The sequence below is a fragment of the Scyliorhinus torazame genome, chromosome 15 (genome assembly GCF_047496885.1).
Source record: "Scyliorhinus torazame isolate Kashiwa2021f chromosome 15, sScyTor2.1, whole genome shotgun sequence".
Lineage (NCBI taxonomy): Eukaryota > Metazoa > Chordata > Chondrichthyes > Carcharhiniformes > Scyliorhinidae > Scyliorhinus > Scyliorhinus torazame.
This window is the reverse complement of record NC_092721.1, coordinates 86,579,536-86,592,174: the sequence shown is the minus strand read 5'-3', so window position 1 is coordinate 86,592,174 and position 12,639 is coordinate 86,579,536. Positions and strand designations below refer to the sequence as shown.

The 12,639-nt window shown below is 44.5% G+C and overlaps 1 protein-coding gene across 8 annotated transcripts in view; it reads right to left on the bottom strand.

Moving 5' to 3' along the window:
* khk (ketohexokinase) overlaps positions 1-12,639 on the bottom strand; it is an 83,032-nt gene that overhangs the window by 46,486 nt on the left and 23,907 nt on the right. For 4 of the 8 annotated variants that reach the window (XM_072476379.1, XM_072476380.1, XM_072476385.1 and 1 more), the window contains exon 4: positions 620-754. The exons of 1 other annotated variant lie outside the window; for it this stretch is intronic. In XM_072476379.1, coding sequence (XP_072332480.1) covers positions 620-754 — 135 coding nt within the window. Of the gene's footprint in view, positions 1-619; positions 755-1,354; positions 1,490-12,639 lie in introns of all 8 variants that reach the window. 3 more of the 8 variants (XM_072476383.1, XM_072476382.1, XM_072476378.1) reach the window with 2 other exon arrangements.

Here is a 12,639-nt window from a genome sequence, read left to right as displayed (position 1 = left end):
TTGTCAGCTGTGCAATCTAAAGAGCGTAGCAAAAAGCCCTTCCACCACAGGGGTCATCCCAGCTGAGCATAAATAGTTGCCCAACATTTCACACAGGTATGTTTTCTAGTGGGGAGGGGCACAAGTCAATTATCATGAATAGATAACCTGACTAATTTTGTTTCTCTTCTCTTAACAACAGATGTGGAGATGCCAGTGTTGGACTGGGGTGAGCACAGTAAGAAATCTTACAACACTAGGTTAAAGTCCAACAGGTTTGTTTCAAACACTAGCTTTCGGAGCACTGCTCCGTCCTCAGGTGAATGAGGAAGGAGCAGTGCTCCGAAAGCTAATGTTTGAAATAAACCTGTTGGACTTTAACCTAGCGTTGTAAGACTTCTTACTTAACAACAGAGACAAACTGCACATTGCAGCACACGCATTCACCGGACTCAGTAAACTCAACAGTTTGCATGTGACCTGGACCTTCTTCGTCTGTGTAGCTCAATGCTCACCGTATTTATTCACTGAACCAGTTACTTACTACTCAGAATATTAAAAAGACTACGAAAGGAATATTTCTGCATTGGCACTTTAAAAAAATATAGGCAAAAAAGATTGAAGCGTCCACAAATCTTACGTGTCAGACAGTATGACTGTTCGCGAGCCATTGGAATGGTTCACGATGCAGCAGGCACAAGGTGTGATTCCCACACATTGCCACACAATATTCGATATGTTAACACCTCTGCTTTGAAAATCATCTGTTATGAAACTTCGCCAAGGAAAATGGCAAAGGCAGGAGACAGAAAGATAGGGAAAGTCTGGTGTTACTTGGCTGTTTCTGAAATAAAAAAATGAAAATACAAAACCACAAGTCTGTGCATTTGGTTGGAGAAACCTGCTTACCTCTGATGAAACCATCTGTTTGTCCAAACACTGATAATAATGATTGAGAGCAACATTAATGCTGGAGGTTGTTAATCACATACCTGACCACTGATACCCATTCCAACCTTAGTAGCCTGTGATTAGAACAAAGTTTTTAGTCTTACCCTAACTCTCAGTGATTTCTATGATTAAAAAGTAAAAATTCTGTATTTGACGTAGTGTTTAACGGTGTAATTGGAGTTGGAGTACTCAACATGAGCGATATATTTTGAGAGGCAAGTTTGGTCCCATCTTCTAGATTTCCAACTATTTGTAGTCAATAGGTGGCAATCTAACAAAAGCCATTGCAGTGAACAGCTTCAAGATGCTGAGAAAGCAATGCGACATTCAGACTTGAACCCTATGGGAATCTATCCTTGCCAAGCAACGGGAACAGAAATCCTGCATAACACAATTACCAAGCTTTCACATTGCACATACAAACCTGTCTGTGTGAAGGATGGTACGCAAACCATTGCTTATGTTGCTGATGACAATGGAGGTTGGGAAGGATGATTCTGCATGAACAATCACATTAGTCACATCAATCCCATAACGTCTGATGTCATCGTAAACAAAACTGTGAGATGGTTATAGAGGAAAGATCTTAGAAGTTAATTTCAGGTAGATGGGACACTGTCAATAGGAGGAGAACTTTCAATCCAAAAGGATGTTAACCTATTGAGAGCTCAATACTTAATTTCCAAATTGCAGAACTAAAAAAGACAAAAGAACAATTGTTTTGCTGTACAGTATCAGTTATTCAATGTCCAGCATGAATTATTTGACCACGAAATACTGTAAGGGACCTCTTTAACTGCCTTCATTGCATTTTTGCCTTTATGAACTTAACACAACATAATTTAATTTTTCCGTTCATGTCAGATTTTCCAAAAAGACTAAATTGGTTTCAAACAGGTTAAGAGAAAAAAAAAAAAGAGTGAAATTCCTTCACTGAAGTCCTTCATAACAATGGGGAAGACAAAGTGAAAAGGGGATTTGACCATTTATAATGGGCCACTTGGCATGTATTACACTTGTAAATATTCAGTGCAATGAAAATATTTATAGGTGACAAAATATATCATGAACACTTAACAACTTTTTAAAATACTGGATCAGAAATATATACTGTTCAGAGCATCGAATTCCAGCAGCTGTCAAAATTCAAGATAAAATTAGTAAACATTTCAAAATGCATGTATTAATCACATCAGCCAGCACATATTTATTAAAACAATAAAGGCAAATTTAAGAGCTTTTTTGAAGAAGTATGTGATTGGGCTAATGCTGAGAATGGAATGCATATGGACTTTTAGAATGTGTTTGATAAGTGTCTCAAAAGAGGGTTGTTCAAAATTTGGAGGCATATAAGAAGAATGTGGGAGCAGAGATAACAAATCAACTGACAGACTGGAAAGAATGAGTGAGACTAAATGGGTAGCCTGGATTTGAGGAAGTTGGAAGTGATGTACAGCAGAGGTCACTGCTGGACCGGTTTATATTTTATGTACTTTTTGCAGCTTAAACTTGGGTACAAGGGACACAATTTCAAGAATTGCTGACAAAAGTAGGAGAGATTTGACAATGGTAGATGTCATTTAATGTGGACAAGAATGAAACATACATTCGGAGAGCAATAAAAAACAAAGGCTGGGATTTTGTGCAAAGGCTGGGATTTTGTGCAAAGGCTGGGATTTTATGCAAAGGCTGGGATTTTGTGCAAAGGCTGGGATTTTGTGCAAAGGCTGGGATTTTATGCAAAGGCTGGGATTTTATACATAGTCAACAGGGTGTGAATGATTCAACAGAATAAGAGTCAAATACATAATTCCTGAAAAGTATGAGCGCACGTAAATAAAACCAAAAGAAGGCCAATAGCATTTTGTAAAAATGGGCAATAGGACACAAGTAAATAATTAACAAAGGCTTTAAAAAAAATATTGGTTAGGTTTTAGGCTATTCCTTTATTAAAAAGGCAGTGAAGACATAGACAGTGCACATCATAGATTCATTCACCAGAATAATGCAGGATGGGAAACTATAGTTCCAATGGTGACTTGGGATGATGGAATTATTTCCAGTGCCACAAAGAGAGCCTGGAAGAAGTTTTGAGTGACTAATGGTGACATTTCGGCAAATTGTTTTTGCAAGTGTCGGTCCAAAATATTTCTAGCTTTACTTCAGTTCATTTAGGATGTTGCTTCTCCAAAGAAGCGAAGGTGTTTAGACAGGCAGAATCTCTCCCTTTGTTTATTGCTGATTATTAGATCATTAGTGTACTTTTAATCCCCAAATTTAGTCCTGATCACTAATGATCATTTGGTATGATCCAGTTCGGGCAGTGTTTTTCATACTTTTTTCTCGGGACCCACTTTTGCCAACTGGCCGACCTATTAGACCAACACCGGCCGACATTCAGACCCACACTGGCCGACCTTCGGGACTCACACCGGCCGACCTTCACGACCCACACCGGACGACCTTCACGACCCACACCGGACGACCTTCACGACCCACACCGGCCGACCTTCACGACCCACACTGGCCGACCTTTGGGACCCACACCGGCCGACCTTTGGGACCCACACCGGCCGACTTTCAGACCCACACCGGCCAACCTTCACAACCCACACCGGCCGACCTTCACGACCCACACTGGCCGACCTTTGGGACCCACACCGGCCGACCTTTGGGACCCACACCGGCCGACTTTCAGACCCACACCGGCCAACCTTCACGACCCACACCGGCCGACCTTCACGACCCACACCGGCCGACCTTCACGACCCACACCGGCCGACCTTTGGGACCCACACCGGCCGACCTTTGGGACCCACACCGGCCGACTTTCAGACCCACACCGGCCGACCTTCACGACCCACACCGGCCAACCTTCACGACCCACACCGGCTGACTTTCATGGCCCATCAGCCGGCCTTCGCGACACATGCCACATTTGCTAAAGGATGACCTTCAGTCCCACACCGGCCGACCGTCACGACCCACACCGGCTGACTTCCGTGGCCCACCAGCCAGCCTTCACGCCCCATGCCACATTCGCGTACATTTAATGCAAAAGGGGAGCCTGTTTGGTCCTCACGATCTCACTTGAATCAGGTTCAAAGAAGGAGAGGGCAATGCGCATATCAGGTGCAAACTTCAGCTAGTTCCTTTGTGCCGTCTTCACCTTTGTGAAAATGGAAAGTCAAACCTCGCAGATGTCGGTCATCATGGCAATAACACCAAAATGCTTGTTTTACCCAGCACTGGATACTCTTGAATGCTGACAGCCTCATGAGCTTTTGGTGTGCTTTTGATGTAGTATCACAGGTCAGGTACAGCTGCATAGTCTTTTGACTTGGAGTCAGCTGTAAGTTAATAACTCTGGGGTCTCAACTACAAAATGAATTTTTCACCCACCACTTCTCTTTCAAAATCTGAAACTTCTGCTCTTATTTTCCAGTATTCCTGCACATAACACACATGGGCTTTGCATCCATATTTGCATTGGCACAATTGACAAAACCATCCCTCAAGGAATCATCTTTATACTGCTTTGGCCCGAGTTAAGTTTCTTCTTTTTGGGTTGTTATCCAGAGTCCCTAGAGCTCTGTACAGAGCTAACACCATCACTGCTCTGTCCTGTCCTGGACTCTCCTGGGCAGCTCTTGCCAGCAGATTCTGTTGTGAGATCCTGTCCAGTAGGTACACCGCTTAATGTGTGTCTCTGGCCATAGCTTAATAAAAATAATAATAATAATAATAGTAATAAACGCTTATTGTCACAAGTAGGCTTCAATGAAGTTGCTGTGAAAAGCCCCTGGTCACCACATTCCGGTGCCTGTTCGGGAGGCCGGTACTGAAATTGAACCCGCGCTGCTGGCCTTGTTCTGCATTACAAGCCAGCTGTTTAGCCCACTATGCTAAACCAGCCTCTTACTTGGAAGAACATTTTCCATCTATACAGTGCTCTAGTCTTGTTTGCCAGAAGCTAGATAATGGAATCAGCTGTCCTTCGTGCTTTGATGCGAAAAGCACACACGGGGCACTTGACATCAAGTGTACACACAGGGCAGGCGACCTTCTCACTGCTGTCGCTTCTGGCCGGATAACTGCACACAGCCTCATTTTGTTTCATTTAAAAGACGGCAGCCGTTGCCATTCTCAATCTTAAAGGCGGTATTGGCAATTGGGCGCTTCTCCTGCGATCGGGATCTCCTGCGGGCGTGGTCGATCGCTCCGCCACTCTCCCAACACCACCCATGGGTCGCAACCGAAACTTTGAAAATCCATGTGTTAGGGGGCCATTAATATTTAAAGAAGAAATCTGAACAACCAACAATTAACTGACAGACCTATGCCATGGGATTTCACATTCTTAGACAGAAACAAACTTTATTGTAGATCAAAAAGAAGCACTATTAACTTATCAAAAAATTATGCTGTAAACTCAGTTCTACTTTTTATTTCCCTCCCCAGCCCCAGAAGTTTTCTTATCTTACAAAATCTGGAAGGTTTATTCACTTTATTTCTGGGACCGAATGTTCCAGACATTCGCCAGGGTACAAGGTTTTATGGGGGTCCACCATTAGCTTTTGGCTAACTGCCCCTCCAATTTTTTTACAGACCTCATGTGCGGGATTCTCCCATTCGGTGGCAGAGTGTCCATGCCGTTGGAAACGCCGTCGCCTTTCACGACGGTGTGAACGGGCCACTGGGAGTACTGATTCTCCCAGCATGGCGCTGGAGTGGTTCACGCCACTCCAGCCTCCCATCCCAGCGCTAACTGTGCGCCGCGCAAACCCGCGCATGCGTGGTAGCTTCCCTCAACATGCCGGCCCTAACGCAACATGGCACGGGAGTTCAGAGGCTGGCGCGTAAGAAAATAGGTCCGGGGAGCGAGAAGCCGGCCTGCCAAATGGTGGGACCCGATCGCGGGCCAGGCCCCATCAGTGCCCCCCCCCCCCCCCCCCCCCCCGGGGTCAGAGCCTCCCCCCAGGCCGCACCCCCGACCCTGTGCACAGAGTTCCCGCCGACTGCAAGCGGTGTGGACAGCGCCGGTGGGACTCTGCCTTTTTAGAGCGGCCCACTCGGCCCATACGGGCTGGAGAATCGGCAGCCCGCGACCAGCGCCGTGCCAAACGCGCCGGTGCCAATGGCGCCGATACTCTGCTCTGTGGATAATCACGTGCCAGCGTCGGGGCGGCGTGGCACGGTTGTGGGGATTCTCCGGCCCGGCGCGGGCCTGGGAGAATCCCACCCCATGACTCTGGTTTCCACAGCTCAAGCATGGGCCTTCCTGTGACTCCTGCGCAGTGGTTTAAAAATCAGAAAACAGCCTTGGTTTCCAATAGCCCGCTGCTATGGTTCCAAACTGCAACCAAGCTGATTACTTATGTAACAAGATATTCACTGAGGATTAGATGTAGATGGTTTCCTCCCACTGTCCAACGATGTGCAGGTTAGGTGGATATGCCATGCTGAATTACCCCTCTGGCTGGGGTTATAGGGAGGGGGATTGGGCTTGGGTCGGGTAGTCTTTTCAAGGGTTGCTGCAGACTTAATGGGCTAAATGGCCTCTTTCTGCACTGTAGGGATTCTATGATTCTATCTCTTCCTTTAGCTTCAAGTTAAACAAATCTTTCAGTCATTCGTCCCTTTCCAAATTTTTCTTCTACTGTTCACAGGGAGAAAAGCAAATTAATTACCTTTTAATTTCAAAGCTTTCCTTAATTCTAGGAAATCACAGGAATAATTTACCCTTTACTGGAATAACTGCAAATGCAATGTCGCCAGTTCTTTAGCTAAGTAAACCCATCTGCTGATTTATGATCTTACCTTTCTGGCTGTTAAATCAACATGATCCAACCTTTTAAGTGTAAAAAAACTCCAAGATTGTTTGAATTGCATTTACTTCACGGGTGCTTATCCAGAAAACCCCCCATTTGCTACACTTTAAACTTTACTTCATAATACTAAAAGTTACATTCTAAAACTTATGAATCACAAATTAGATATTCGCAACACACAAGTTTACACAGAACTTAATTCAGGCTCATGGAGATGTCCTTGCCCGATTTCTCATCCTTTCCAAACATGAGCACCACAATGTCCTGTTGCTAACCTTCCAACAACTCCCCAGTTTACATTGCAATAATTTTTTGTACTAATTTTTTCTTAGTACTTTGATATATAAATAATTTATTCCTGGTAATTTATTCATTAGTTTTGCGCCTTTCAGCCTAAGACTGCCATCTCATATATGTCAAAGTCATTTAATTTTACCCAATGTATCTCTGCTTGAGAACGGCATGTTTTTCATGATCTTCCCTTGCAAATGTATGCTGGAAATAATCATTCAGAATGATTATTGTTTCATGCTCACTCTGTTTCCAGTCCATTAATACCTTTTATGGTTTCTCACCTATTCTCTGACTATGTAATTACTGCTGGGAATTTCATGGTTATGTTTTTCCCCCTCTAGCTATGTTTTGTCTAACACTCTCAGCCTTTCTGATCACCTTTTCACCACATTTTGGCATGTTCCCTCATTCTTCCCAGTAAACTCTTCATCTTACAGGATTTGTGCTGCATACTTTCCATCTTTAATCATTTTTTACTGATCTATTTGGAGTCACACTTGTTTAGTCTGAGCTTTCTTATTCTAAGCATGTCTTTATCCTTGGGCATGTCCAGCGTTATTCCGCCATTTCTTTGAAGGCAGTTGCTTAAAGTTACATATTTGGCTCCTCCATAAGACCATAAGACATAGGAGCGGAAGTAAGGCCATTCGGCCCATCGAGTTCACTCCACCATTCAATCATGGCTGATTTCAACTCCATTTACCCGCTCGCTCTCTACATAGCCCTTAATTCCTCGAGAAATCAAGAATTTATCAACTGCTGTCTTAAAGACACTCAACGTCCCGGCCTCCACCGCCCTCTGTGGCAATGAATTCCACAGACCTACCACTCTCTGGCTGAAGAAATTTCTTCTCATCTCTGTTCCAAAGTGACTCCCTTTTATTCTAAGGCTGTGCCCCCGGGTCCTAGTCTCCCCTGCTAATGGAAACAACTTCCCTACGTCCACCCTATCTAAGCCATTCATTATCTTGTAAGTTTCTATTAGATCTCCCCTCAACCTCCTAAACTCCAATGAATATAATCCCAGGATCCTCAGACGTTCATCGTATGTTACGCCTACCATTCCTGGGATCATCCGTGTGAATCTCCGCTGGACCCGCTCCAGTGCCAGTATGTCTTTCCTGGAGGTGTGGGGCCCAAAATTGCTCACAGTATTCTAAATGGGGCCGAACTAGTGCTTTATAAAGCTTCAGAAGTACATCCCTGCTTTTATATTCCAAGCCTCTTGAGATAAATGACAACATTGCATTTGCTTTCTTAATTACGGACTCAACCTACAAGTTTACCTACAGAATCCTGGACCAGGACTCCCAAGTCCCTTTGCACTTCAGCATTATGAATTTTGTCACCGTTTAGAAAATAGTCCATGCCTCTATTCTTTTTTCCAACGTGCAAGACCCCGCACTTGTCCACGTTGAATTTCATCAGCCATTTCTTGGACCACTCTCCTAAATTGTCTAAATCTTTCTGCAGCCTCCCCACCTCCTCAATACTACCTGCCCCTCCACCTATCTTTGTATTATCGGCAAACTTAGCCAGAATGCCCCCAGTCCCGTCATCTAGATCGTTAATATATAAAGAGAACAGCTGTGGCCCCAACACTGAACCCTGCGGGACACCACTCATCACCGGTTGCCATTCCGAAAAAAACCTTTTATCCCAACTCCCTGCCTTCTGCCTGACAGCCAATCGTCAATCCAGGATAGTACCTTGCCTCGAATACCATGGGCCCTTATTTTACTCAGCAGTCTCCCGTGAGGCACCTTATCAAAGACCTTTTGGAAGTCAAGATAGATAACATCCATTGGCTCTCCTTGGTCTAACCTATTTGTTATCTCTTCAAAGAACTCTAACAGGTTTGTCAGGCACAACCTCCCCTTACTAAATCCATGCTGATTTGTCCTAATCTGACCCTGCACTTCCAAGAATTTAGAAATCTCATCCTTAATGTATTCTAGAATCTTGCCAACAACCGAGGTTAGGCTAATTGGCCTATAATTTTCCATCTTTTTTCTTGTTCCCTTCTTGAACAGGGGGGGGGTTACAACCAATTTTCCAATCCTCTGGGACTTTCCCTGATTCCAGTGACTTTTGAAAGATCATAACCAATGCCTCCACTATTTCTTCAGCTATCTCATTTAGAACTCTAGGATGTAGCCCATCTGGGCCTGGAGATTTATCAATTTTTAGACCTCTTAGTTTCTCTAGCACTTTCTCCTTTGTGATGGCTACCATATTCAACTCTGCCCCCTGACTCTCCTGAATTGTTGGGATATTACTCATGTCTTCCACAGTGAAGACTGACGCAAAGTACCTATTTAGTTCCTCAGCTATTTCCTTGTCTCCCATTACTAGATTACCAGCGTCATTTTGGAGCGGCCCAATGACTACTTTTGCCTCCCGTTTGTTTTTAATGTATTTAAAGAAGCTTTTATTATCATTCCTAATGTTACTGGCTAGCCTACCTTCATATTTGATCCTCTCTTTCCTTATTTCTCTCTTTGTTATCCTCGGTTTGTTTTTGTCGCCTTCCCAATCTTCTGACTTCCCACTACTCTTTGCCACATTATAGGCTTTCTCTTTTGCTTTGATGCATTCCCTAACTTCCTTTGTCAGCCATGGCTGCCTAATCCCCCCTCTGATAACCTTTCTTTTCTTTGGGATGAACCTCTGTACTGTGTCCTCAATTACTCCCAGAAACTCCTGCCATTGCTGTTCTACGGTCTTCCCCACTAGGCTCAGCTCCCAGTCGATTTTCGTCAGTTCCTCCCTCATGCCACTGTAGTTACCTTTATTTAACTGTAACACCTTTACATCTGATTCTACCTTCTTTCTTTCAAATTGGAGATTGAATTCTACCATATTATGATCACTGCCTCCTAAGTGTAACCTTACTTTAAGATCTTTTATCAAGTCTGGCTCATTACATAACACTAAGTCCAGAATGGCCTGTTCCCTTGTGGGCTCCATCACAAGCTGTTCCAAAAAGCCCTCCTGTAAACATTCAATGAATTCCCTTTCTTTGGGTCCACTGGCAACATTATTTACCCAGTCCACCTGCATATTGAAGTCCCCCATGATCACTGTGACCTTGCCTTTCTGACATGCCCTTTCTATTTTGTGGTGCATCTTGTGCCCCTGGTCCTGACCACTGTTTGGAGGCCTGTACATAACTCCCATTATGGTTTTTTTGCCTTTGTGGTTCCTCAACTCTACCCACACAGACTCCACATCATCTGACCCTATGTCGTTTAGTGCTATTGATTTAATTTCATTCCTAATTAACAAGGAATTACCCACCTCTCTGTCTTTTCGATAGGTTGTGAATCCCTGGATGTTTAAATGCCAGTCCTGAACCCCCTGCAACCACGTCTCTGTGATACCTACCATATAATACCTGCCAGTCACAATCTGGGCCACAAGCTCATCTACCTTGTTCCGTACACTTAAATATAGCACCTTTAATTCTCTATTGACCGTCCCTTTTTGTTTTCTTAGTGTGGTGGACCTTGGTTTACTGTGCCTTTCCATACACTGTGTCATATTTTGTGAGATGGGGACTATCGTAACCTCTCCTGAGTTCTGTCTTTTCGTGCTTTTTTGTATTCCTAAGCAGCTACACTTCCCACTGATTACGTCACCTCTTGGTTCCCTGACTTTCCCTTCCCCCCCAATCTCTAGTTTAAAGTCCTATTGACCACCCTATTTACTCGTTTCGCCAGAACACTGGTCCCAGCTCGGTTCAGGTGGAGACCATCCCAACGGTATAGGTCCCTCCTGTCCCAAAACTGATGCCAGTGTCCCATGAAAAGGAACCCCTCTTTCCCACACCACTCTTTCAGCCACGTGTTAACTTCCCTTATTCTTGCCTCCCTATGCCAATTTGCACGTGGCTCGGGCAGTAATCCGGCGATTATGACCCTTGAGGACCTGTTTTTTTAATTTGAATCCTAACTCTTTATAATCTCTAAACAGGTGCTCTTTCTAGACTTGCCTATGTTGTTGGTACCGACATGGACCACAACAACTAGATCCTCACCCTCCCTCTCCAGTATCCTTTCAAGCCGGTCAGAGATGTCCCGCACCCTAGCACCGGGCAGGCAACATACCATGCGGGACTCTTTATCCTGCTCACAAAGGATACTATCTATCCTCCTGATAATAGAATCCCCTACAACTACAACTTGCCTATTTACTCCCACCCCTTGAATGGCCTGCTGAACCATGGTGCCTTGGTCAGCTGACTCATCCTTCCTGCAGCCCTGTTCGTCATCTACACTGGGAGCAAGTGCCTCATACCTGTTGGACAGGGTCAAGGGCTGAGGCTCCTGAGTTCCTGACTGCTGATTCCCTTTACCTGCCTGACCTGCAGTCACACCCTGCTGTCCCTGGCCACTGGCAGGATTTAAACTACTTACTCTGACAGGTGTGACTGCCTCCTGAAACACAGTGTCCAGGTAAGTCTCCCCCTCCCGGATGTGCTTCAGTGTTTGAAGCTCAGACTCCAGCTCATCAACTCTGAGCCGGAGCTCTTCGAGCAGCGAACACTTACTGCAGATGTGGTCGCTGCAGCTCGCAATGGGATCTGCCAGCTCCCACATCAAGCAGCTCAAGCACATCACCTGACCAGCCATCTCTAATTAATTAATTTAATTTAAGTTTACGAGTTTAGCTGTGTTTTTTTTTTTAAATTTGGGGCAGATTTGCTATCAACCAATCAGATCACAGCTTCCCTCTGACGTCACTTTTGAAAAAAAAAAGTGAAAAACAGGAAGTTACCGTTAGGTTTTTATACTCACACAGAGACTGCTCCTCCTCCTCCGAACGGCTCCCAAAACTAGGCCCGAAGAAAACAAAACAGTAGGGAAAAAGCACCTTCACCCACTCTGCACCAAATTACCTCACTGCACCAAACCACCAAGTTTCAAATTCCCACCCTGGACATGTCCCACTCACTCAGGCTGTGTCTCTTTGACCTGCACAACGCTTCCTCATTGTTGGAACTTCTGAATCATGGACAATGCTGAATTTAATGATTCTGTGGCCATTGTTCCCCTGTGATATTACAAATCCTTTATGTGTACGGTTCATTACAAGCACCAGACTGCAATGAGAACAATCTCGTCCAGCCTTCCTGAAATACAGCTACGAAGCAATTAGCCATTACATTTACAAACTCTGACTCAGAAGAGCTTTTCCAATTTTTATGGTTCATTGAAGTTGCATTTTAAAATAACATTGCAGAAAACCTCTTGCCCAAGAATAAAGTTTCTGTTTTTAAGTAAAGGAGAGACTGAATTTTTAGATGTGTAATATATATGTCCTCTCCCCAGCGTGTTAGATGAGGCAACATTAAATTTTTTCCAATTAGGGGCAATTTAGTGTGGCCAAGACACCTACCCTGCATATATTTGGGTTGTGGGGATAAGGTCCACGCAGACACAGCAAGAATGTGCAAACTCCACACCGACAGTGACCCGGGGCGAGGATTGAACCTGGGTCCTTGGTGCCGTGAGACAGCAGTGCTAACCACTGGGCCACACTGCCACCCCGACATTGTTAATTGCAGTTCATAAATTGTCAG